General features: G+C 38.6%; 1 protein-coding gene across 11 annotated transcripts in view; it reads left to right on the forward strand.

The window, feature by feature from the left end:
• Positions 1-23,741, forward strand: part of ZRANB3 (zinc finger RANBP2-type containing 3) — a 355,165-nt gene that overhangs the window by 252,435 nt on the left and 78,989 nt on the right. For all 11 annotated transcript variants that reach the window (XM_055108541.2, XM_063595172.1, XM_063595170.1 and 8 more), the window contains 4 exons: positions 2,820-2,939; positions 6,643-6,762; positions 9,392-9,571; positions 13,169-13,321. In XM_055108541.2, coding sequence (XP_054964516.1) covers positions 2,820-2,939; positions 6,643-6,762; positions 9,392-9,571; positions 13,169-13,321 — 573 coding nt within the window. The remainder of the gene's footprint in view (positions 1-2,819; positions 2,940-6,642; positions 6,763-9,391; positions 9,572-13,168; positions 13,322-23,741) is intronic.

The raw sequence follows: 23,741 nt of genomic DNA on the forward strand, positions 1-23,741 counted from the left end.
GATTAGCTCCAGTCTGAACTGTTACTCTTTAGGCCTGCTGCAGAGCTCTCATCCTGGAGATTTTTACCTCTTTCCTTTATATATTATTTTCTTTCTTTGTTTACTTCCTTGTTTTGTTGGAGCATTTTGTCCAGTAGCCTCCCAAGAAATGGTATATTGGAAGCAAATTATTTGCATTCCTTGCATATTTGAAAATATTACTATTCTATCTGATTTTTAATTAGCTGGATATAAAAATGGGGAAATCATTTTCTCTCATTTCTGGTATTGGTATTGAGAAATCCAATACAATTCAGAATTGTTATTCTATTTTGATTCTATGAAATCTTTTCTTCACTTTTCTGGAAGCTTATAGAATCATTTCTTTGTCCCAGTGTTCTAAAATTTCTTGATAATGAGCCTCGTTCTGGGTCTATTTTCATTCAATGTGAAAGACACGTAGTGGGTCTTTTCCATTTTTCATTTTGGAAACTCATGCCCTTCAGTTATGTAGAACTTTATTTCTTTGATGATTTTTGTTAGTTTTCTCTGTTTGTTTTCTGAAACTTTTATTATTCATATATTTTCATATATTGCCCTCATGACCTGATCCCCTACCTATTTTACATTTTATATTTGTTTTTTTTGTTTTGTTTTGTTTTTTTTGAGACAGAGTCGCACTGTTGCCCAGGCTGGAGAGCAGTGGTGTAATCTCGGCTCACTGCAACCTCCACCTCCCAGGTTCAAGCGATTCTCCTGCCTCAGCCTCCCAAGTAGCTGGGATTACAGGCACGTGCTACCACACCCAGCTAATTTTTGTATTTTTAGTAGAGACGGGGTTTCACCGTGTTGGCCAGGCTGTTCTTGAACTCCTGACCTTAAGTGATCTGCCCGCCTTGGCTTCCCAAAGTGCTTGGATTACAGGCATGAGCCCCCGCACCTGGCCTATATTTTATATTTTCTGTTTACTTTCTGGGAGATTTCCTTAGCTTAATAACCAATGAATTATCCATTTCTGCTATTATATTTTTCATTTCTGATAGTACTTTTTTTCTTCTTTATATCTGTTTTTTTTGTAGCATACTGATCTTGTTTTATAAATGCAATCTCTTCCAGTTTTCTTAGCTCTGTATATGTGATCCGTTCATACATGTTGCTTTCTACAAGTATCTATTGATCTTTGGTTGGTTGCTTATATTTACAAGAAAGACACTAACCACTGACTAGAAGCTCTGCGCATGTATACAATTTATAGACTGTGGCCTTCAATAAATGGTGATCTGAATGGGATGTCTCCCTGGGAAACCCCTGATAGCAGTATCTTTAGTTTTTTCTCTTGGCTGGTCAGATTCCTTAGAAAAGAATCACTTTATGTGATTCTGCTCTCTTGCCTGAAGGACATAAGCCTGTTTCTGTTTTGGGAAGTATAGGGGTAAGAAGGCTGGGACAGAGGGGCAGATCTCAGCATTTATTTTGTAACTTTCATGTAATCCCCATGAGTTTTGTAGGATATACCTATCATCAATATAGCATTCCTCCATCCAAATACCCTCTATTTTATCCACTCCAGAGAATAAGTCTGTAGTTTTCTACCAGAATGGTTATGGTAGTTACCTATTATATGGAATAGGTAGAGAGAAGGTAAATAGCAGTATTGCACATAATCAACTACTTAAACATTATTTCAGCAGGTCTTCCTAACCACACTCCTACCCCCCATTCCAGAGGTGTCATTTTCTGAGCCTTTTTAGATGACTGCAACGTAAATCAAGTGCTTCTCCACTTTTCATAGCCAGTTTAGGATCTGTGAGATTGGTTAATCAGTTATCAGTCATTATCTGCTTTTTAGCTTCCAAAGTTTTGTTGCTATTGACTTTTCTCCAGTTCTTTTTGTCCCTTTACACTTGCTATCTTTTAAACATAGCATTGAGAAGGAGCAGAAGTTAAATGTGGTCAGCCTGGTATCTTTTTCCACAATTTCTACATAACCAGTTTTTAAAAGTTAAAAGATACATATATTCAGATTTTAAACTTAATTCATGCTATCCTCTTTAATTCGTATTTGCTTCATATCAAATTGATTTTTCACTCTTAGTAACTTGGCTTCAAGTTACCTGTTAATCTGAACTTTTAAAATTTTCTTCCTTCTGTGTCATAATTGTTCTATATGTCCCCCTGTTCTCTCAGACCTCACTACCGTTGTCTTCATCCCATCACTCCAGCCTCTTCTGGAACCTTCTCCATCCCAGAGATAAGCTAAATGACCTCATTTCCATTTCTCTAAATCTGTGTACTCCTTGAACTGCTTATTTGTAAGTCTACCTAAGTTTCTTAAGTAAAAAAAAAAAAAAAAAAAAAAAATTTCCTTAAACCTTAAGCTTCAGTCCCTGATTTCTTACTGTTTTCAATCTTCCCTTTTAAAAAAAAAATGCTCTTCATCTGATTTTTTTTGCTTTCTGTTTCTCCTTAACTCTGTTCTACTTGGTCTTATATATAAACTTTTTTGAAAATCACCTTCTAAACAAAACTGCCAACTCCTTCTTGGCCATAGCCTACTTGACTACCTCCTTTCCATTGAAACCCATTGTTGTGTTGTTTTTTAATTCTTCTAATTCTTGTCTTCTTCTCATTTAATTGCTCAGTTTTTCCCCTTCTTGTCTCTCTTCTTTTACATTTTCCTTATATGTGGGCTTCTACTTCCTTAGGCTACCTAGAGAACAATGCAGCTAAAAGTTCATATTTACTGATTTTCAAGCCATTTTTCTTGCTTTATTAAAAGTGACATAAATTTTAAATAATCATTTTTATGACACTAATAAGGTTTACCTTTTAATATTTAGGCAGGTGCTGTAAAGGATTATATTAAGATGATGCTTCAGAATGATTCGCTTAAATTTCTGGTTTTTGCTCACCATTTAAGCATGCTCCAAGCTTGCACAGAAGCAGTCATCGAAAATAAGGTATGTTGCCATTTTTTAACTAAATACTTTTTAGAATGCATATTTTTACTATACTAAACATCAGTTGTAGTCTCATAGTTGAGGTGTTTTTTGTCTTCTTTAGATGATGGTATATAAATTATTACACATTTTTCTTGAAAATTATATTAATAGTATATGATGATTATATACTATTAAATTTTCTCTTTTCTTAACTGATCTCATAATTTTCCACTGACCAAATTATCTGGATTGATTAAAGATATGCTGCCATGCCAGCCGCCCCATCTGGGAGGGAGGTGGGGGACAGCCCCTGCCCGGCCAGCCGCCCCGTCCGGGAGGGAGGTGGGGGGCAGCCCCCGCCCAGCCAGCCGCCCCGTCCGGGAGGTGGGGGGCGCCTCTGCCCGGCCGCCCCTTCTGGGAAGTGAGGAGCCCCTCTGCCCAGCCGCCACCCCGTCTGGGAGGTGTACCCAACAGCTCATTGAGAACAGGCCATGATGACGATGGCGGTTTTGTCGAATAGAAAAGGGGGAAATGTGGGGAAAAGATAGAGAAATCAGATTGTTGCTGTGTCTGTGTAGAAAGAAGTAGACATAGGAGACTCCATTTTGTTCTGTACTAAGAAAAATTCTTCTGCCTTGGGATGCTGTTAATCTATAACCTTACCCCCAACCCCGTGCTCTCTGAAACATGTGCTGTGTCCACTCAGGGTTAAATGGATTAAGGGTGGTGCAAGATGTGCTTTGTTAAACAGATGCTTGAAGGCAGCATGCTCGTTAAGAGTCATCACCACTCCCTAATCTCAAGTACCCAGGGACACAAACACTGCGGAAGGCCGCAGGGTCCTCTGCCTAGGAAAACCACAGACCCTTGTTCAGTTGTTTATCTGCTGACCTTCCCTCCACTATTGTCCTATGACCCTGCCAAATCCCCCTCTGCGAGAAACACCCAAGAATGACCAATAAATACTAAAAATAAATAAATAAAAAATAAATTAAAAAAATTTAAAAAAAGGTTGCTAAAAAAAAAAAGATATGCTGCCATGATAGGCTATAATGTGAATTTTATTTTTGTTCCTGGATATACCGTTTTAGAGTGGTGTAGACAGTTAAACGTTAGACTTTTTATTTACCTACACAGTGGCCTTTGAATGTGGGTGACATAGAGAGGAAAGAAAGAATGAATTTGGCCAATGTTAGTACCCAACTGCAGTCATACTATTTAAACTTCCAGGCAATATATGGAAAATTATTACTAAAATTTAGTGTAGATGTATTTGAAACATATGGCCCAAGTAATTTATCAGGTTAGCTCCATCAAGCCATGTGGCTTTACTGCATCTTCTTAGGTCTACCTTGATTTCCAATAGTCCACCAGTGAGTGACAACATCTTCCTTTGTTTCTATCAAAGATAAAAACTTAGTATACATTGTTTAAACATTAGGTAATATGTTCATTAATATTACCAAAGACATACTTCTAGTGTTTCCTTCATAGGAAGAGTTATAATAAAGTGCTATACATTAAAAGGTACTTTCTCATTGGTTATCATATAGTTTCTGAAAAACACCCTCTAAGAGTTAATTAACCTTAATATTTTTTAAATGATTGGGCAAGAAATTAGATTCATAATATTTTTCTTATTCTGATTCCATTATACCTTAAAACTACTGGGATCGATTCCAAGTATAATAGTCTTTTTTTCTTACATCCATTTTACTGATATGTTTAGAATCCCATTTAGCTTTACTAAGAGTTAAAAATGTAGATATAGTCCAGGTGCGGTGGCTCACACCTGTAATCCCAGCACTTTGGGAGGCCGAGGCGGGCGGATCATCTGAGGTCGGGAGTTCGAGACCAGCCTGACCAACATGGAGAAACTCTGTCTCTACTAAAAATAAGAATTAGCCGGGCATGGTGGCACATGCCTGTAATCCCAGCTACTCGGGAGGCTGAGGCAGGAGAATCGCTTGAACCTAGGAGGAGGCAGAGGTTGCAGTGAGCTGAGATCCCACCATTGCACTCCAGCCTAGGCAATAAGAGCAAAACTTCGTCTCAAAAAAAAAAAAATGTAGATATTCATGGGGTTGGAGGTGAATTTTTCCCCAACTCTTCCTACCCTGACAATGTATTTTCTTTAGAAAGACCCTGAGAGAATTTTATAATCTTCCTTAATGGCTATTAAATGGTTTACTGGTTAATGTATACTTGCTCTTTGAGGACAGAACGTTAATACGGGACATTCTTTTTAATAATTAACTCGGATATTCCCTTATAAAAGTGAATATTCATATGTTCCAACTATTTAAGGCTATATTTTCTATGGCACTACATATATGAATAAGGTTTTTTGAAATTTAGGAGTTATCATTTTTAGAAGTTGAATAATGACTTCTTTTTTTCTTTTTTTTTCTTTTTTTTTTTTTTGAGACAGTCTCGCTCAGTCGCCCAGGCTGGAGTGCAGTGGCTAGATCTCCACTCACTGCAAGCTCCGCCTCCCGGGTTCACGCCATTCTTCTGCCTCAGCCCCCCAAGTATCTGGGACTACAGGCGCCCGCCACCACGTCCAGCTAATTTTTTTGTATTTTTTTAGTAGAGATGGGGTTTCGCCATGTTAGCCAGGATGGTCGTGATCTCCTGACCTTGTGATCCATCCTCCTCGGCCTCCCAAAGTGCTGGGATTGCAGAAGTGAGACACCGCGCCCGGCCAATAATGACTTCTTTTTAGCTATTCTAACACATAGTGATAACCCCCTTTTCTCAACTCAAATCATTCTTAAAGACAACAATGTTCAGTTTAACACTTAATGTTTCCCTACTTTTCAAAAATGTGTGTGGGTGCCTCAGTGCCCCACCTCTCTGGAGATGACCATATCACATATTTCTTTAAAGTTTAATAATGTGAAAAACCAGAATTAAAAGCTCTATTTTCCAGCCGGGAGCAATGAGGCGGGGGGATCACGAGGTCAGGAGATCAAGACCATCCTGGCTAACACGGTGAAACCCCGTCTCTACTAAAAATACAAAAAATTAGCCGGGCGTGGTGGCGGGCGCCTATAGTCCCAGCTACTCGGGAGGCTGAGGCAGGAGAATGGCGTGAACCCGGAGGCGGAGCTTGCAGTGAGCAGAGATCCCGCCACTGCACTCCAGCCTGGGTGACAGAGCAAGACTCCGTCACAAAAAAAAAAAAAAAAAAAGCTCTATTTTCCCAGTTAATATTTGGGATATTTCAGAAATAAATGTACTACTCTTCATGAATCCGTGATTTGTGGGCAGAATCATCTTTCTCTTTTCTCACATGTCTGGCTGTATTTTCACTTTAGAATTAGTGATCTTAAAACTTTAGAGTTAGTCTGATCCATGGTTTAAAGTTTGCGTGTCAATTTACGTAGAATTTTACTGAAGACAACATTAGCTTAATTCATAAAAGATTTGTGGAGCTTCTGCTATATACAAGGCATTGCCCTTGGCATTGATGGGATAAAGATGAATTAGACATAGACTCTACCCTCAAGTAGCTTAAAAGATTAAAAAAATAAGAAATTGTTATAAGAAGCTATTAAAAATCTTGGTTAAGATTCTTCTTGTATAACATTTACCAATCTGTCACCTTAACCAAGTTCCATTTTGTTATGTGACCATAAAAATAAGCTGTAAAATATATAAAATGAGATGGGTACATAGGGGCTTGTCCTAATTTTGCCGTTTTCCTTGTTGATGCCAGACTCGTTACATTAGGATAGATGGAAGTGTTTCATCTTCAGAAAGAATACATCTGGTTAATCAGTTTCAAAAGGATCCTGACACTCGCGTGGCTATCCTAAGCATTCAGGCTGCTGGCCAGGTAAGAAATTTCAAGTCTAAATTTGGTTATGAAATGTCATCGAAATAAGAAAAAAGGCCATTCACTATAACTTTGGTTTATAAACTTGTAACTTTGTATCTGGATGCCTTGTATAATAAATAGTAATTCTTCTTCAGAGAGTTCCAGAAAGTATAATAGAAAGAGGCCTTGATGTCTTTGACACAGATCTCCTAAATTTTCAAGGAAAGGATGTCTTTGAAAGAATATACTTTCAAAGAAGAGTAAGAAGAGTATAGTTAATTTGATTGTAATATTTTTGCGTGACCTTTTTTCCTTCCTTTGAATTTGTATAGGCTTTTCTTATACCTGTCTTATATCCAACCCTTCACTTACTTGATTGTGTTGCATTAGGACCTGTATGACAAGGTGGCCTGGGGGAAAAGAACTCTTGTCTCAGGACTTTTTATGGAGTGCTTCTGTTTTGTCCCTTAGGATTAAGTTTGAAGGCAAGTAAACAGAAATTCAGATTAAGACTGACTTAATGTGTATACAAAGTTTAATTCTCTTATGTAGACAGTCCAGGCCTAGCCTGATGTTTGCACAAAGTCCTTAGGACCTATACCCCTTCTCGCTTTCTGCTTTACCACTCTTAGCAAGTATGTCTTATCTAAAAGGGCTGCTAGAGCTCCATCTTATCTGCAGTCTAAGCAGCTGCCTGGAGAAAAGCACACTGCATCTCTTATAGTTAGTCCCACAACCACACCTAATTTCAAGGGAAGCTCGGAAGAGTATTCTTTATTCCACGTAGCCCTGCTAAAAGTTGGGTGTTATGTTACAAAGGAATAAGAGAAGGATAGATATTAGGGAAAGTAATGGCAGTCTCTGCCACAGTAGGTAAGAGGGGATCTTCTGGACTGTTTTTCTGCCAGCATTCTAAAATACTTTGTTGTAAATGTCTAAGCTGGGATATTTAACATAGGGAAAAGTAATTGAGCATACTGCTGTTCAGCCAAGCTGGTACATGCCAAAGATCTGTTTTTACTCGGCTAATTAAAGTATATAAAATTATATACAGAGAGAAACTTTATGAGGATGAAGCAGTTCCACAACTCTCTGGGAGTTCTAACCAAAAGGAGGGTTGTCTCAATGCTTCCCTCATGTTCAGTTAAACTTCCAATAATCGGAGTTATTTATCTGTTAGACTGTTCCAGCCATAGAGAATATCATCAAAAAGGGCTTAGAATTAGAAATGAAGTACTTAGAGCTGGGGAGGTGCTAAGTAGGAGAAAGCCAGACAGGAGAGTCTAGGACCTTTTGAAATTAATAATGTATGGGGCACTTACATTTTATTCAAGGCTGTGCTTCTGAAGACCTTATATAAATCAAGACTCATATACTTGAGGACTAATATCTCCATAGGAATAAAGGAAAGTAGAAAGGTCTTTGTTCTTGGTACTGTGAATCTTACATTATAGTTTAGCAGCTGCTTAGAGTGGTATTGATCTTGCCTACATATTTTCCCTTTATGCTTGTATAATCAAATGATGTTTTTTATAAAATTAAAGATGTCTCTCCTTAAATACTACTTTTTATTTTTTCAGCATTATTTCTAATATTCTGTGGCATTTTCAGTCCTAAATAGCAGTACAGTTTAATATATTTGTCTCTGTATTTTTATTACCTCTAACTTCTTTTTCAGAGACTGATTTTCAGTAAATTTTTCAGCTTGAGAACTAGTACCACCATTTAATTAATGCTAGCATGATTTTGTTATGTGACATGAAAATATTTTAAGTGAAAATAACATATCAAAATAATAGCATAGCAGTCACAAAAGTCACTCACAGGAGTTTGGTGCATATGAACAACAAACAGCATTGATTAAATAATACTCCAAAAAAAGGCAGATATTTCTGTTTACCACCTAATGTCATTTTACTGCTATATGGCTATAGCATAAGCGTGGTTCACATTTCATTCAGCCTACCAACATTAAAGTCATGCATTTTTGGACACATTTTTTAGTTTGACACATTTTTTAGTTTGAGAATTTTGCATTATTTCATATATTGATTATAAAGCAAGACTTAGTTAATATTTTTATGTCACACTATTTGAAATTCATGAAAATGCAGTTGTACAGAAAATGCAATTGCATTGTATATATTGAGACATAGGCAGTAAATTTCAGGTCTTCGGAATATAACATCACAGGAAGAAAATAGTATAACCAGAGACGTTGTTTTCTTGCTTTATAACATGACAGTGTGAGTTAGATGAAGAGGATGTAAATGCTCTCTGCCTAGTTGCTATAGATACCATATGTTGGAAATTGTATTCTCATTTATAAAGTATTTTATTAGATTTTCCAGTGGTAATGTGAATCTGTTCATCATCAGAGAATGAAGTGATTTAGTTTATATACTTACATCAAGCTGACTTTTGAAATTTTGAAATACCTTTCAAATGTGTTTTTTGTAGTTCACCTAGCTATGTTGCATTAAACATTCTTCATTTGCCTTTCATGAATTAAATCTTAATTTGGCCTAAAATAGACAACTAATTTGTTTTCAAGTCCTTCAGTGTTCTCCATTTAACATGTTCAGAAAGACTTTATTATATATGGCTGTATGTTACATTCTCAATTTATTTGCTTTATTTCACTTAGGGATTAACATTTACTGCAGCAAGTCATGTTGTATTTGCTGAGTTGTACTGGGACCCTGGACATATAAAACAAGCAGAAGACCGAGCTCACAGAATTGGCCAGTGCAGTTCTGTGAATATTCACTACCTTATTGCAAATGGAACCTTAGACATCCTTATGTGGGGAATGTTGAATCGCAAGGTAAAGCTTGAATTTAAATCAAGTTAGCAGCTTACTTACTATTAACCATAGCCAATGTGAGTTAAGAGGCTGAGTTTTAGTGTTTTCAGGCAAAGGATACTTAAGCACATCAAGATAATGATGATAATAGAGACCAAGTTAAGAAAAGGCTTCAATAGTAGTACCTTGCCTGCTCTCCTCTGTAGTAAGAGAGGCATGAACTTCCACGTACTCCTGTTATCTTCCAAGCCCTTCTACTACTTTAGAGGTACAATGATGGGGTTGGCTAGCAAGGAAACGTAATGTTTCAAGCCCCAAGTCCTTTGCGTAACCTAAGAATAAACCTTTTCTAGAAGAATTCTTGAGTTCCAAGCTAATTTTGGACAGAAGGTAGCCTGTACCCAGACTCTAGAAAATGTAGGAATGACATTGCTTGCTCTGTCCTCTCAGCTGTCTCATTTCCTCAGTCTTGACAATGTTTATAGAAAGGACTTGACTAAGGATTAGATGATTTCTGGCTGGGCGCGGTGGCTCATGCCTCTAATCCCAGCACTTTGGGAGGTCGAGACAGGTGGATCACCTGAGGTCAGGAGTTCGAGACCAGCCTGGCCAACATGGTGAACCCCTGTCTCTACTAAAAATACAAAAAAATTAGCTGGGCATGGTAGCAGGTGCCTGTAATCCCAGCTACTTGGGAGCCTGAGGCAGGAGAATTGCCTGAAGCTAGGAGGTGGAGGTTGCAGTGAGCTAAGATCGCACCATTGCAACAATTGCACTCCAGCCTGGGTGACAGAGCAAGACTCTGTCTCAAAAAAAAAAAAAAAAGGATTAGATTATTTCTGGGTTAGTTCGTTTGGGCAGCCATAACAAAGTACCAATCTATATTGGGTAGTTTATAAATAACAGAAATTTATTTCTCATACTTCTGGAGGCTAGAAGTCTGAGATTAGGATGCCAGTATGGTTGAGTTCTGGTGAGGGCCCTCTTCCAAGTTGCTGACTACTGCTTTCTCATTGTGGAAAGAGGGCAAGAAAGCTCTTTGGGGTCTCTTTTATAGGGGACTAAGCCCATTCATGAGGGCTCCACCCGCATGACCCAATCACCTCCCAAAAGCCCCACCTCCGAACACCATCAACATTGGGAGTTAGGATTTTAACATCTGAATTTGGGGGGGATACAAACATTCAGCCCATAGCACTGTTTTTCAATGAAATGTTTTTTAAGCACTGGATATAAATATTCAAAATGGCCGATCATATGTTGGTTAAGTTTCAAAGCATATAAATATAAGAATAAAAGTTGGCCGGGCGCGGTGGCTCACTCCTGTAATCCCAGCACTTTGGGAGGCCGAGGCGGGCGGATCACGAGGTCAGGAGATCGAGACCATTCTGGCTAACACGGTGAAACCCCGTCTCTACTAAAAATACAAAAAATTAGCCGGGCGTGGTAGCGGGCGCCTGTAGTCCCAGCTACTCGGGAGGCTGAGGCAGGAGAATGGCGTGAACCCGGGAGGCGGAGCTTGCAGTGAGCCGAGATCGCGCCACTGCACTCCAGCCTGGGCGACAGAGCGAGACTCCGTCTCAAAAAAAAAAAAAAAAAAAAAAGAATAAAAGTTTTTATGAAGAAAATGAATAGTATAACTTCTCCAGTTAAACCTTTTCTCATTAAGCATGGAACCATTGACTGGGTAATGGATTATAATTTTGGATAATTATTGCTATGGTTTGAATGTTCATTCCCTCTAAAACTTACTTTGAAACTTAATCCCCACTGTGGCAGTATTGAGAGGTGGGCCATTAAGAGAGATGATTGACCTTCTTTCCCACCCTCTTCTAAAAAAAAGAAAAAAAGGTGATTGGGTCATGAGGGTTCTGCCCTTATGAATGGATTAATCCATTCATGGATTGAGGGATTAATCGGTTATCACAGGAGTGGGACTGGTGGCTTTATAGGAAGAGGAAGAGAGACCTAAGCTAGCACCACTCAGCCCCTTCCCCATGAGATGACCTGTGCTGTCTCAGAACTCCGCAGGTACCCACCAGCAAGAAGCCCTCACCAGATGTGGCCCCTCAACCTTAACTTCTCAGCTTCCATAAGAAATAAGTTCATTTTCTTTACACATTACACAATTTCAGATATTCTGTTATAAGCAAAAGAAAACAGACTAGATGTCAATGAAGAGTCAAACTGTAAAATATTTTAAGAGATTTATTCTGAGCCAAATATGAATGACAGTGGCTCATGACACAGCCCCAGGAGATTCTGAGAACTTGTGCCTTAGATGGTTGGGCTACAGCTTGGTTTTATGCAAGGTGGGGTGGAGGGAGGCATTGGTTCCAGATCATAGGTGGATTCAAAGATTTTCTGATTGGCAGTTGGTTGAAAGAGTTTATCTGAAGACTTGGAATACCTGGGTTAAGATAAGGAGTTGTGGAGACCAAGGTTCTTCTTAGGCAGATAAAGCATCCAGGTAGCAGGCTTCAGACAGAATAGATTGTAAATGTTTCTTATTAGACTCTTTTTTTTTTTTTTTAAGAGGTGGAGTCTTGCTCTATCGCCCAGGCTGGAGTATGGTGGCGTGATCTCAGCTCACTGCAATCTCTGCCTCCTGGGTTCAAGCGATTCTCCTGCCTCAGCCTCCTGAGTAGCTGGGACTACAGGCGCCCGCCACCACGCCCAGCTGGTTTTTGTATTTTTAGTAGAGATGGGGTTTAACCTTATTGGCCAGGCTGGTCTCGAACTCCTGACCTTGTGATCCGCCCACCTCAGCCTCCCAAAGTGCTGGGATTACAGGCATGAGCCACCGCTCCTGGCCTCTTATTAGACTTTAAAAGGTGCCAGACTCCTTAGTTAATTCTCTCCTGGATCAGGATAAAGACCTGGAAAGGAAGGGGGATTCTCTACAGAATGTAAATTTTTCCCACAAAAGACAGCTCTGCAGAGCCATTTCATACAAAAGAAATATGTTAGGGAGTAAAAGGTTTCAATTTGTTTTAGGGCCTGCTATCTGTCATGTTGGCATCTTGTTGCTACAAAGAGTCTGTTTTGTCAGCCTTAAGATCTCTATTTTAATGTTAATGCTGGTCAGCTTTTTTGAGACAGAGTCTCACTGTGTCACACAGGAGTGCGGTGGCAGGATCTCAGCTCACTGCAACCTCCGCCTCCTGAGTTCAAGGGATTCTTCTGCCTTACCCTCCCAAGGAGCTGGGATCACAGGCGCCTGCCACCACGCCCGGCTAATTTTTCTATTTTTAGTAGAGATGGGATTTCACCATGTTGGGCAGGCTGGTCTCAAACTCCTGACCTCAGGTGATCACCCCCCTTGGCCTCCCAAAGTACTGGGATTACAGGCATGAGCCACTGCACCTGGCGTGTTTCAGGTTTACTTTAGAATGCTCTTGGCCAAGAGGAGGAATCCATTAAGTTGGTTTGGTTGGGAGGCTTATAATTTTATTTTTGGTTTACAAAGATAATTATATTACTAAAGCCCATGATATGTTGGAACAGTAAGATTTTCTTAGTGGGTAGCTTATGATTTAAATGCAAAATCAAGTTACTTAGTGAATTTCAGCTGTGAGGTGAACTGCTCAAAAATTCATTTACTTTTTCCTCTTGTAGGCTCAAGTTACAGGGAGCACACTGAACGGTAGGAAAGAAAAAATTCAGGCTGAGGAAGGTGATAAGGAAAAATGGGATTTCCTGCAGTTTGCTGAAGCTTGGACTCCAAATGACAGTTCTGAAGAGTTAAGGAAGGAAGCTTTGTTCACTCACGTAAGATTATATGCGTTACTCTTTTCTATTTTTTTTAGTATCCTGAAACTATAACTTTGTATGTATGGTTTTAAATAGCAACTCTCAATTATTTATGGTGTTGAAAGGAGACTTCACATAAAGCTGGAAACCCTCTTAGAGCCAAAAATTAATATTGTTTTCCAACAGTTTTAGTACTTACTGTTCAGCTCCTCGGATAAACAAACTGAATAGAATTCAGAGTTCAAAAGAAAATATAGGAGGCTATCTTTATGACACTGAGAATAGGGAAAGGTATATTAAATGTGCCTTAAAATGTGCAAATAATAAAGAAAAAGATTCAGATATTTGAGTATATCGAAATCACAGGTTTTGTTATACAAAATGTCCTGTATATAAATCACAGACTCAGTAAAGATATTTGCATTACAATGTCCAAAGTATATGAAGAATTTATACAACTCAATTAGTAAAGCATAAACAAGTCAACAGAAAAATAGGCAAAGAGCTGGGCATGGTGGCTCACACCTGTAATTGCAGCACTTTGGGGGGCTGAGGCAGGCGGATCACCTGAGGTCAGGAGTTTGAGACCAGCCTGGTCAACATGGTGAAACCCTGTCTCTACTAAAAATACAAAAATTAGCTGGGTGTGTTGGTGCATGCCTGTAATCCCAGCTACTCAAGAGGCTGAGGCACAAGAATCGCTTGAACCACCTGAAGGCAGAGGTTCCCGTGAGCTGAGATTGCATTGCTGCACTCCAGGCTGGGCGATAGAGTGAGACTGTGTCTCTGTCTCAGAAAAAAAAAAAAAAAATAGGCAAAGAATATGAGCATCAGAGGACACCTGAATAGCCAATAAACATGAAAAGAAGCTCTACCTCACTAAAATAAGGCAAATTGTAAAGATAATTTTCCCCTTTACTATTTATTAGTAAGTAAGTAGCAGTATAACACTTTCAAAGCATGTGACCCCCCGTTCCCAAAACTTTTTACTGAGTGTTTTTAGCGTTCATTAATGATATTTGCATGAATCACCTTTGAAATGGTTTTTCTTTTCTTTTCTTTTCTTTTTTTTTTTTTTTTGAGACAGAGTCTTGCACTATTGCCCTGGCTGGGTGCAATGGCATGATCTCAGCTGGCTGCAACCTCTGTCTCCCGGGTTCAAGCGATTCTCCTGCCTCAGTCTCCCGAATAGGTGAGATTACAGGTGCCCACCACCATGCCTGACTAATTTTTTGTATTTTTAGTAGAGACAGGGTTTCACTGTGTTGGCCAGGCTGGTCTCGAACTCCTGACCTTGTGATCTGCCCACCTCGGCCTTCCAAAGTGCTGGGATTACAGGTGTGAGCCACCGCGCCCGGCCTGAAATGGTTTTTCTAATTCCATCATTGCTTCTATATTTATTAGTTGGCATTTTTCTGTAAAGAAGACATTTACCTCCCCACTTTAAAAAAATACCACTATGGACCAGGCGTGGTGGCTCGCAGACCTATAATCCAGCACTTTAGGAAGCTGAGGTGGGTGGATCAGTTGAGGTCAGGAGTTTGAGATCAGCCTGGCCAACACGGTGAAACCCCGTTTCTACTAAAAAAATACAAAAAAAAAAAAAATTAGCCGGGCGTCATGGCACATGCCTGTAATCCCAGCTACTTGGGAGGCTGAGGCAGGAGAATCACTTAAACCCAGGAATTGGAAGTTTTGGTGAGCTGAGATCACGCCACTGCACTCCAGCCTGGGTGACAGAGTGAGACTCCGTCTAAAAAAAAAAAAAATTACTATGAACTTAGGGGTTTCAATTATTATTATTTAATGTGTTATAATCCTTTACCTTTTTTTCTTTTTAAGCTTAGATCTGGCTAATGAAAGCTCCTTTAAACTGGCTCCTTTTTTAAAAAACACATCCTTATAATTCTCCAAGTGCTTCCTTGCTTTCTGGCACACAATATATAACAGGTTCACCTACATTTTTTTGCTCCAGACTTGGAATTGGCCATTTCTTTAAGGAGCACTTACTCCCTTTACTGTGGAGTGATAGTTAGAAATTAGGATTTTTTTGTTGTTGTTCCTCTGGGCTATCGTTGCTTCTAGGCTCTTTTCAATATACAGAATATATTCTCACACATATGTAAGGATACATGCACAAAGATCTTTACTGTGTCATTTTTTAGAATGCAAAAAAATGGAAACAACCAAAATGCCCTTCAATAGAAGAATGGATATGTAGCTTGTCATATCTTATAAAATGCTATTTAGAAGTTAAAGTGAATGAGTTATATTTATATGTATCAACAGGATGAGATCTTGAAAACACAAAGTTGCTTTAAAAACACATAGCACACACAGTATATTCTATATTTATGAGTACATATATGTAGTAAAACATAAACACACATTGGAAGAATATATATCAAATTTATAAAATTGGTTACCTCTGGGAGAGAAGAATGGATATGGGGAAGAATAAAAATGTGATAGCAACTTCAGCAAAAATGTTTTTATTTCTTTTATTTTATAAAAAGATCAGAAGTACAATATTAATATTTGTAAATTTTGAATGGTGGATATATAGATTTTTGTTATATTCACTATACATTTCTATATGTAAAATCCCCCAGTCTCACCTCTAACAAATGCTATATGTAAAATCCCCCAGTCTCACCTTATAACAGATTATTTATAAATTTAATAAGAAATAATATATTAGAGAAATTTGTAATTTATAATGTCTGCTGTTTCCTAGCCTTTTTTTTTTTTTTTTAATTCTTATTTTTTTAAAAGATAGGCTCTCTGCCTATCACCCAGGTTGGAGTCCAGTGGCATGATTATAGCTCACTGCAGCTTCAAAGTCCTGGACTCAGGAGATTCTCCCATCTCAGCCTGCTGAGTAGCTAGGACCACAGGCATGTGCTACCATTTCTGGCTAATTTTTTATGTTTCATAGAGACAGAGTCTCACTACGTGGCTCAGGCTGGTCTCAAACTTCTGGCCTCAAGCAATCCTCCCACCTCTGCCTCCCAAAGCACAGAGATTAGAAGCATGAACCGCCACCACTCTTGGCCTTCTAGTCTTTTTGAGGTAATATGATGTCAAAGTTATAGAGAGTTTAATTTTAATTTTTCAAAGAACTGATCAGAAATTATAGGAATAAAATTAATATTTACATTTTTCTGATAATACAAAATTAAAAATTTAATGTGAAGTTTAATTGCATAAAAATACATTATTTTATGTAGAATTGTATTAAATTTTTAATTATCTTATTTGGAGGTCTAGTACAATTTTTTTCTAGAATATTAGAATGTAATTCCGTCAAATAGTGCTAAAAATTAGATTATTTGTAAGATTTTCTTTTAATTTAAAAAAGAGTTTTCTTTGTTTTTTTTTTTGGAGATGGAGTCTCACTCTGTCGCCAGGCTGGAGTGCAGTGGCACAATCTTGGCTCACTGCAACCTCCACCTCCTAGGTTCAAGCAATGCTCCTGCCTCAGCCTCCCAAGTAGCTGAGACAACAGGCACACGCCACCACGCCTGGCTAATTTTTTGTATTTTATTAAAGACGGGGTTTCACCCTGTTGCCCAGGCTGGTCTCCAACTCCTGAGCTCAGGCAATCTGCCCACCTCAGCCTCCCAAAATGCTAGGATTACAGGTATGAGCTACTGTGCCCAGCCAAGGTTTCTTTCAACAATGCTTATTATATTATATTCTGGTCTACAATAAAGTCAATAGAAATCCTAGCTATTTTAAAAATATATAAATAAATCTATGATTTGTAGCTGTTCTTTCTCTAAAATTTCCTATCAAACTGTGTTTACAAGTTCATTTCTAAGATAGATATTAAGAATTTGAAATAAATCTTCCTACATATGTGTATGTTTATTGTTTTCAAAAGTTTATCTGAAGAAAAATATATATTTGTGTACACAATTTTAAAAAATCACCCATACCAAATTTTACTTTCTTGAGTTAGGTATGTGTCTTTCATAGTTTAGTGTTGTCTTATAGATTTTCCAATACTTGTCTTTATACAGACGCAGTTTGATGTAAATTGGAATCTTAGAATGTAGGGATCTTTTGTTGGTTTTGGTTAGTTTTGCTTTGTTGGTATTTGCTTATTTATTGTATGGCCAACAAGTGAAGTGTGCTTTGATTGACTTTAGGTGGGTGTGCCCTCTCACCACTCTGTCTATACCCTCCCAGCTTCATGCAGTTTAAGAAATGTTCAATTTGTTGGCAGGTACTAAGGAAATTTAGTCTACTGATTAACTTATTTTTCTTCTGAACATTGCCAGAATTTCAGCATTTCCAACGGGAATTTTCCTATGAATTTGATTTATTTTTTATCCATTTACAAAGCCTTTTAAAGGACATTTCCAGCATCTCCATTTTTAGAAAACTTTCAACTTTCAATTAAACTTTCCTAGATTAACCAAACTTGCCATTTGACATCAAAAACTTCTTTGACTCAAAAATTTTTATCAGTTCTAATTGGATGGTTTTTAACAGCTTGTGGATATTTCAGTATATTATTGAATATTATATATTCAAGTATATATATACTACATATATAGTATATACTATATATATCAAGTGTATATATAGAATAAAAATACAAAAATACAAAATTTTTATATATAGTATACTATATATGTCAAGTGTATATATAGTATATATTATATATCAAATATACTTGAATATATATAGTATATATAGAATATATAGTATATGTATATACTATAAACTTGAATATATATAGTATATATATAGAATATATATAGTTTGTATATACTATATATATTCAAGTATACTTGATATATATACTTGAATATATAATAGTCAATAATATATTCAAGTATATATAAATATGTTCAAGTATATATAAATTCAAGTATATATAGCACATATATAGTACATATAGTATAGTATATATAGTACATATATACTATATATATACTTGAATATATATACTTGAATATATATTATTCAAGTATTTGAATAATACCTTAAATGAAACTAATCCACACAAATGTATGAGTCACAATTCTTTACCCATGCTAGATGTATTTACATTTTTTAAGAAATTACAGTATTTATTAACCCAAATGAAACTCAAATTGAAGTCCAATTCAAGTGAAAAGAAAAAATTCCACCACCACAAGGAAAGATACTTTTGCACAGCCCAGTTGGCTGTCCCATAAGTAAGCAGTCTTGCCTTGGAGTCCATCACCAGGGTCACTGCCTAAGATGTGGTCAGTCCAATTTCCACTGCTTCTTCCTTTCTTCTACATCTGAATGTGTCTGACTTCTAAGTACTATTTTGGCTTTGAGGTGTTTTGATTTCTCTACAGTGGCTTCCATTGAGTGATAATGTAGGTCATCTCCAGGCAGGAGAATGGTATAGATAATATTAGTGTATGTTATTTCTAAGCAACGAAAGGCTGTTTCTGAATAAAGCAAGCTGAGTGGAGTGTTCAAATAGGGAGCCTCCTTCTCTCTCCGGTTTTCATTTTGCTGCCATCATCTAACAAGTATCTCTTCCTCTAGCTCTAGCTGTGGGAAATTGGGGCCCTTCCCTTAACCTCTTTAGGGCCTTTTCTTATCCTCTTTTGCACCTTTCTCCAATAATCAGCAACATTATTTATCTAGCCATTTGAGTCACTAGATTACTAGATGGCTTCTAAGCCCCCTTTCATCCATTATATATAAACTATAAAGTATCCTAAGAGAAACTTGGTGCATAAATGATTCATAGGTGAGCCAAAAAAAAAAGGACTCTAATTTAGTACGGGTAATGAGTCCTGCTTGTGGTTAGGACATGTCTGCTTTCTGGCTGGGTGCAGTGGCTCACGCCTGTAATCCCAGCACTTTGAGAGGCCGAGGCGGGCGGATCAGCTGAGGTCGAGAGTTCAAGACCAGCCTGACCAACATGGAGAAACCCCATCTCTACTAAAAATACAAAATTAGCCGGGCGTGGTGGCACATGCCTGTAATCCCAGCTACTCAGGAGGCTGAGGCAGGAGAATCGCTTGAACCCGGGAGGCGGAGGTTGTGCTGAGCTGAAATTGATTGCATCTTTGCACTCCAGCCTGGGCAACAACAGCGAAACTCCATCTCAAAAAAAAAAAAAAATAAAAATATGTAGAATGGTTGCTTGTCTGCTGCAAAAGATTGTATGTAGTTAGGAGAGCTCTTTAGCATTATTATGAAATTTTAAAATATGCCCTCAGGCCAGAACTTGGTGGCTCTTGCCTGTAATCCAAGCACTTTGAGAGGCTGAGTCTCCATTGAGCCCAGATGTTTGAGACCTGCCTGGGCAACATGGCTAGACCTTGTCTCATTAAAAAAAAAATAAAAATAAGAAAATTAGCTGGGCATGGTGGTACACACGTGTAATCCCAGCCACTTGGGAATCTGAGGTGGGAGGATTGCTCGAGCTCAGGAGGATGACTGCACCACTGTACTCCAGCCTGGGCAACAGAGTGAGACCCTGTCTCAAAAACAAACAAAAACGAAACACAGTTCTCAAAATTCAAAAAGAAAACGCATTTTTAAATTAAATGCCAACATTGTATGAAATGTTTGCTTTGTTGTGGTAAAAAGTGCAAATTAAAAATGTCTCGTATATACAAAAAATAACCTTTTTTTCCTGCATATTGTCCAATTGAATACATGGTAACAGCAAAAAGAAAGTTGACCACAGGAGCTGTGGCACTTGTGAAATCTAAATCCCTCTTGTCCAAAATCTCTTCTTTCTGAATTTGGTAAAGAACTGGTTTCTTGGGGCAGCACATCTTAAATGAGAATATTTATTTAATATATATTTTAGGAATTCAAAGCACTTTGTAATTATTATGTAATTAGTCTGCATAATAGCCTAATTGATAAGGACATGAGGGCAGCCTCATTGTTACAGATAGAGACATACAAATGTCTATGTCGTAGTGTTGTAGGAAAACCCGGGTTCTTGTCACACGACCAGGATAATTTAGGCATGCGGATACATTGTAGGGTGAGAAGGGCAGCATTTATTGTGTGAAAAGGAATAAAAGGGAAACAGGGACTCTCAGCAAAGGTGAGAGTCCTGCTAGCAGGCTTTGCGCTTCACAGATTGAATCCCCTTTTACCACCCAGGAACAGGAGAGGCCAGGCTTCTCCTTCCTGCAATGGGTGCTAACTCCCCAAGGCTCCACCACATCCTCCCAATGCACAGGCAGGTTGGAGATTCTCCAGGGAGCCCTTTTTACTTCACTGTCTCAATAGCTTACATAACATTATGTTATTATTAGACATTTGTCTTATTTACTTTTATGACTTTTAATACACTCAATAATAATGACTAACATCTATTGAGTTGTTATTTCTTGCAGCCACTGTGCTAAGCCCTTAACATTCAGGATCTTTCTTTAAAAAAAAAACTTACTTAAATAAAGATGGGATCTCACCATGTTGTCCAGGCTGGTCTTGAACTCCTAGGCTCAAGCAGTCCTCCCACTTCAGCCTCCCAAAGTGTTGGGATTACAAGCATGAGCTACCACTCCAGACTCATGATCTTATTTAACCTTCAGAGCAACATCATGAGGAAGATACTATTAACTTGCCCCACTAAATCTGAGAAAGGTTACATAATCTGCCCAAGGTCATACAGCCAATAAGTGGCACAGCTGGGGCAGAAAGTGCCAGGCCTTTCTGCTTCAAGGTCTGTTCTCATAACTTTGCCAATCCATACTAGGTGCATTAGAGTTAGCATATCATGGGCCTTCAATAAATGTATGTGGAATGAATACAACATTGAAAAACTTCAATTTGGTTTAGCCAAGTTTCTGGGATGTGAGCCACATACAGGACATTCAAAGATCATTCATTATATAAACATCTATTAAGATTATATGAAATACAAGTCAAAACCACAATGAGATTATCACATCACACCCACTAGGATGACTAAAATAAAAAAGACAAGTATTGGCAATGATGTAGAGAAATTAGAAGACTCATATATTGTTGATTGGAATGTAAAATGATGCAACCATTTTGTAAAACCATCTGGGAGTTCCTCAACATGTTAGACATAAAGTCACCATATGACCCAGCAATCGTACATCCAAGAGAATTGAGAACACCTGTCCACACAAAAACTTGGACATGGACATTATGGCAGCATGATTCATAGTAGCCAAAAAAAGTTAGACCAAAAAAAGTTATAAATTGATGAATGGGTAAACAAAGTGTGGTTAATCCATATGTTACCAGAAAGGGGTCTTGATCCAGACCTCAAGAGAAGGTTATTGGATCTCATGCAAGAAGGAATTTGGGGTGAGTCTACAAAGTAAAGTGAAATGACATGTATTAGAGAAGTAAAGAAACTAAAGAATGGCTACTCTATAGGCAGAGCAGTGGCATGGGCTGCTTGACTGAGTATGCTTATGGTTATTCCTTGATTATATGCCAAACAAGGGGTAGATTAGTCATGAGTTTTCCAGGGTTGCAAGTTCCTGGAACTGAAGGTTCCTCCCCTTTTTAGACCATATAGGGTAACTTCCAGATGTTTCCATGGCATTTTTAAACTCTTTTGGTGCTGGTGGGAATATCTTTTAGCATGTGAATGCATCATAATTAGCATATAATGAGCTGTGAGGATGACCAGAGGTCTCTTTCATTACCATCTTGGTTTTGGTGGGTCTTGGCTGGCTTCTTTATTGCATGCTGTTATATCAGTAGGGTCTTTGGGACCTGTGTGTTGTGAAACCAGTCCTGCCAAGCTCCTGTCTCATCCTATGACTAAGAATGCCTAACATCCTTGAAATGCAGCCCAGCAGGTCTCGGCCTCATTTTACCCTGCCCCTGTTCAAGATGGAGTTGCTCTGGTTCAAATGCCTCTGACACATGCAGTGGAATATTATTTGGCCTTAAAAAGGATACATGCACTGGGCCTGGTGGCTCACGCCTATAATCCCAGCACTTTGGGAGACTGAGGCGGGCGGGTCACCTGAGGTTGGGAGTTCGAGGCCAGCCTGACCAACATGGAGAAACCCCATCTCTACTAAAAATACAAAATTAGCTGGGCCTGGTGGCTTGCGCCTGTAATCCCAGCTACTCGGGAGGCTGAGGCAGGAGAATTGTCTATACCCGGGAGGCAGAGGTTGCAGTGAGCTGAGATTGTACCACTGCACTCTAGCCTGGGCAACAGAGTGAGACTCTGTCTCAAAAACAAACAAACAAAAAAAAAGATACATGCTACACCATGGATGAACCCTGAAAATTTGCTAAGTGAAAGAAGCAGGACATAAAGGCCACTTCTTGTATGGCTCTTTTTATTCAGATTAGCCAGAATAGGCAAATCCATAGAGACACAAAATAGACTAGTACTTGCTAAGAGATTCAAGGAGAGGATGGGCAGTGACTGCTGTCAAAGAACAAAATTTAGCCTGGACAACATGGCAAAAAAACCCTGTCTTTATAAAAAATACAAAAATCAGGTGGGCATGGTGGCACATGCCTGTAGTCCCAGCTACTCAGGAGGCTGAGGTGAGAGGATCACCTGAGCCCAGGGCGGTCGAGTCTGTAGTGAGCCGTGATTTCTCCACTGCACTCCAGCCTGGGTGACAAAGTAAGACCCTGTCTCAAAAAAAAAAAAAAAAAAATTTTTAATGAGTTGACCTTTAAATATCTGATTGGGTTTTTTTTGTTTGAGGAGGGTTGTTTTTGTTTTTAAGAGACAGACTCTCACTCTATTGCCCAGGATTGTTCAGTGGAGAGGTCATAGTTCACTGCAGCCTCGAAATCCTGGTCCAGTGATCCCCCTGCCTCAGCCTCCCAAGTAGCCAGGACTATCATCATGCCACCATGCCAGGTTAATTTTTTATTTTTTGTAGAGATAGGGGTCTCCTTATGTTGCTCAGGCTGGTCTCAAATTCCTCAGCTCAAGCAATCCTCTTGCCTCAACCTTACAAACTGTTGGGATTACAGGCGTTAGCCACTGCACCTGGCCCTGATTTGTTTTTATTAGCAAGTCATGAATTGGGCAGCATCCTGTTTATGAACTAGAATGATGCTTCACTAAGCTGAGCAGAGCAGAGTGGGTGAGTTTTATAGGCAGAAAAGGAGAAACAAGGAACAGAAAAGGAAGCAGAAACAAGGAAGGAAAAGCAGATTAATAGTTTCAAAATTATTTTCTTTGTAGGGGTAAAGCAGAGAGAACTTCCTCATCATGCTGGTTCAGGTTGACTGGGCCCCTTTTGATTGCCATGAATCCCTGGGGTGTGTGTGTGTGTGTGTGTGTCTGTGTGTGTTGTTTTGTTTTGTTTTTCTAAACTGGACTGTTTTTAAGTTCAGTTTGATTAAGTGGCACCTAGCATGTGTTACTCCATCCTGGTTTGGTCTGGTCTTTTGGGTCCTAGTGTAGGAGCTGAGACTAAAACAATGGCTTCACATACATTTTATTTAA

Source organism: Pan paniscus, chromosome 13, assembly GCF_029289425.2.
Source record: "Pan paniscus chromosome 13, NHGRI_mPanPan1-v2.0_pri, whole genome shotgun sequence".
NCBI lineage: Eukaryota > Metazoa > Chordata > Mammalia > Primates > Hominidae > Pan > Pan paniscus.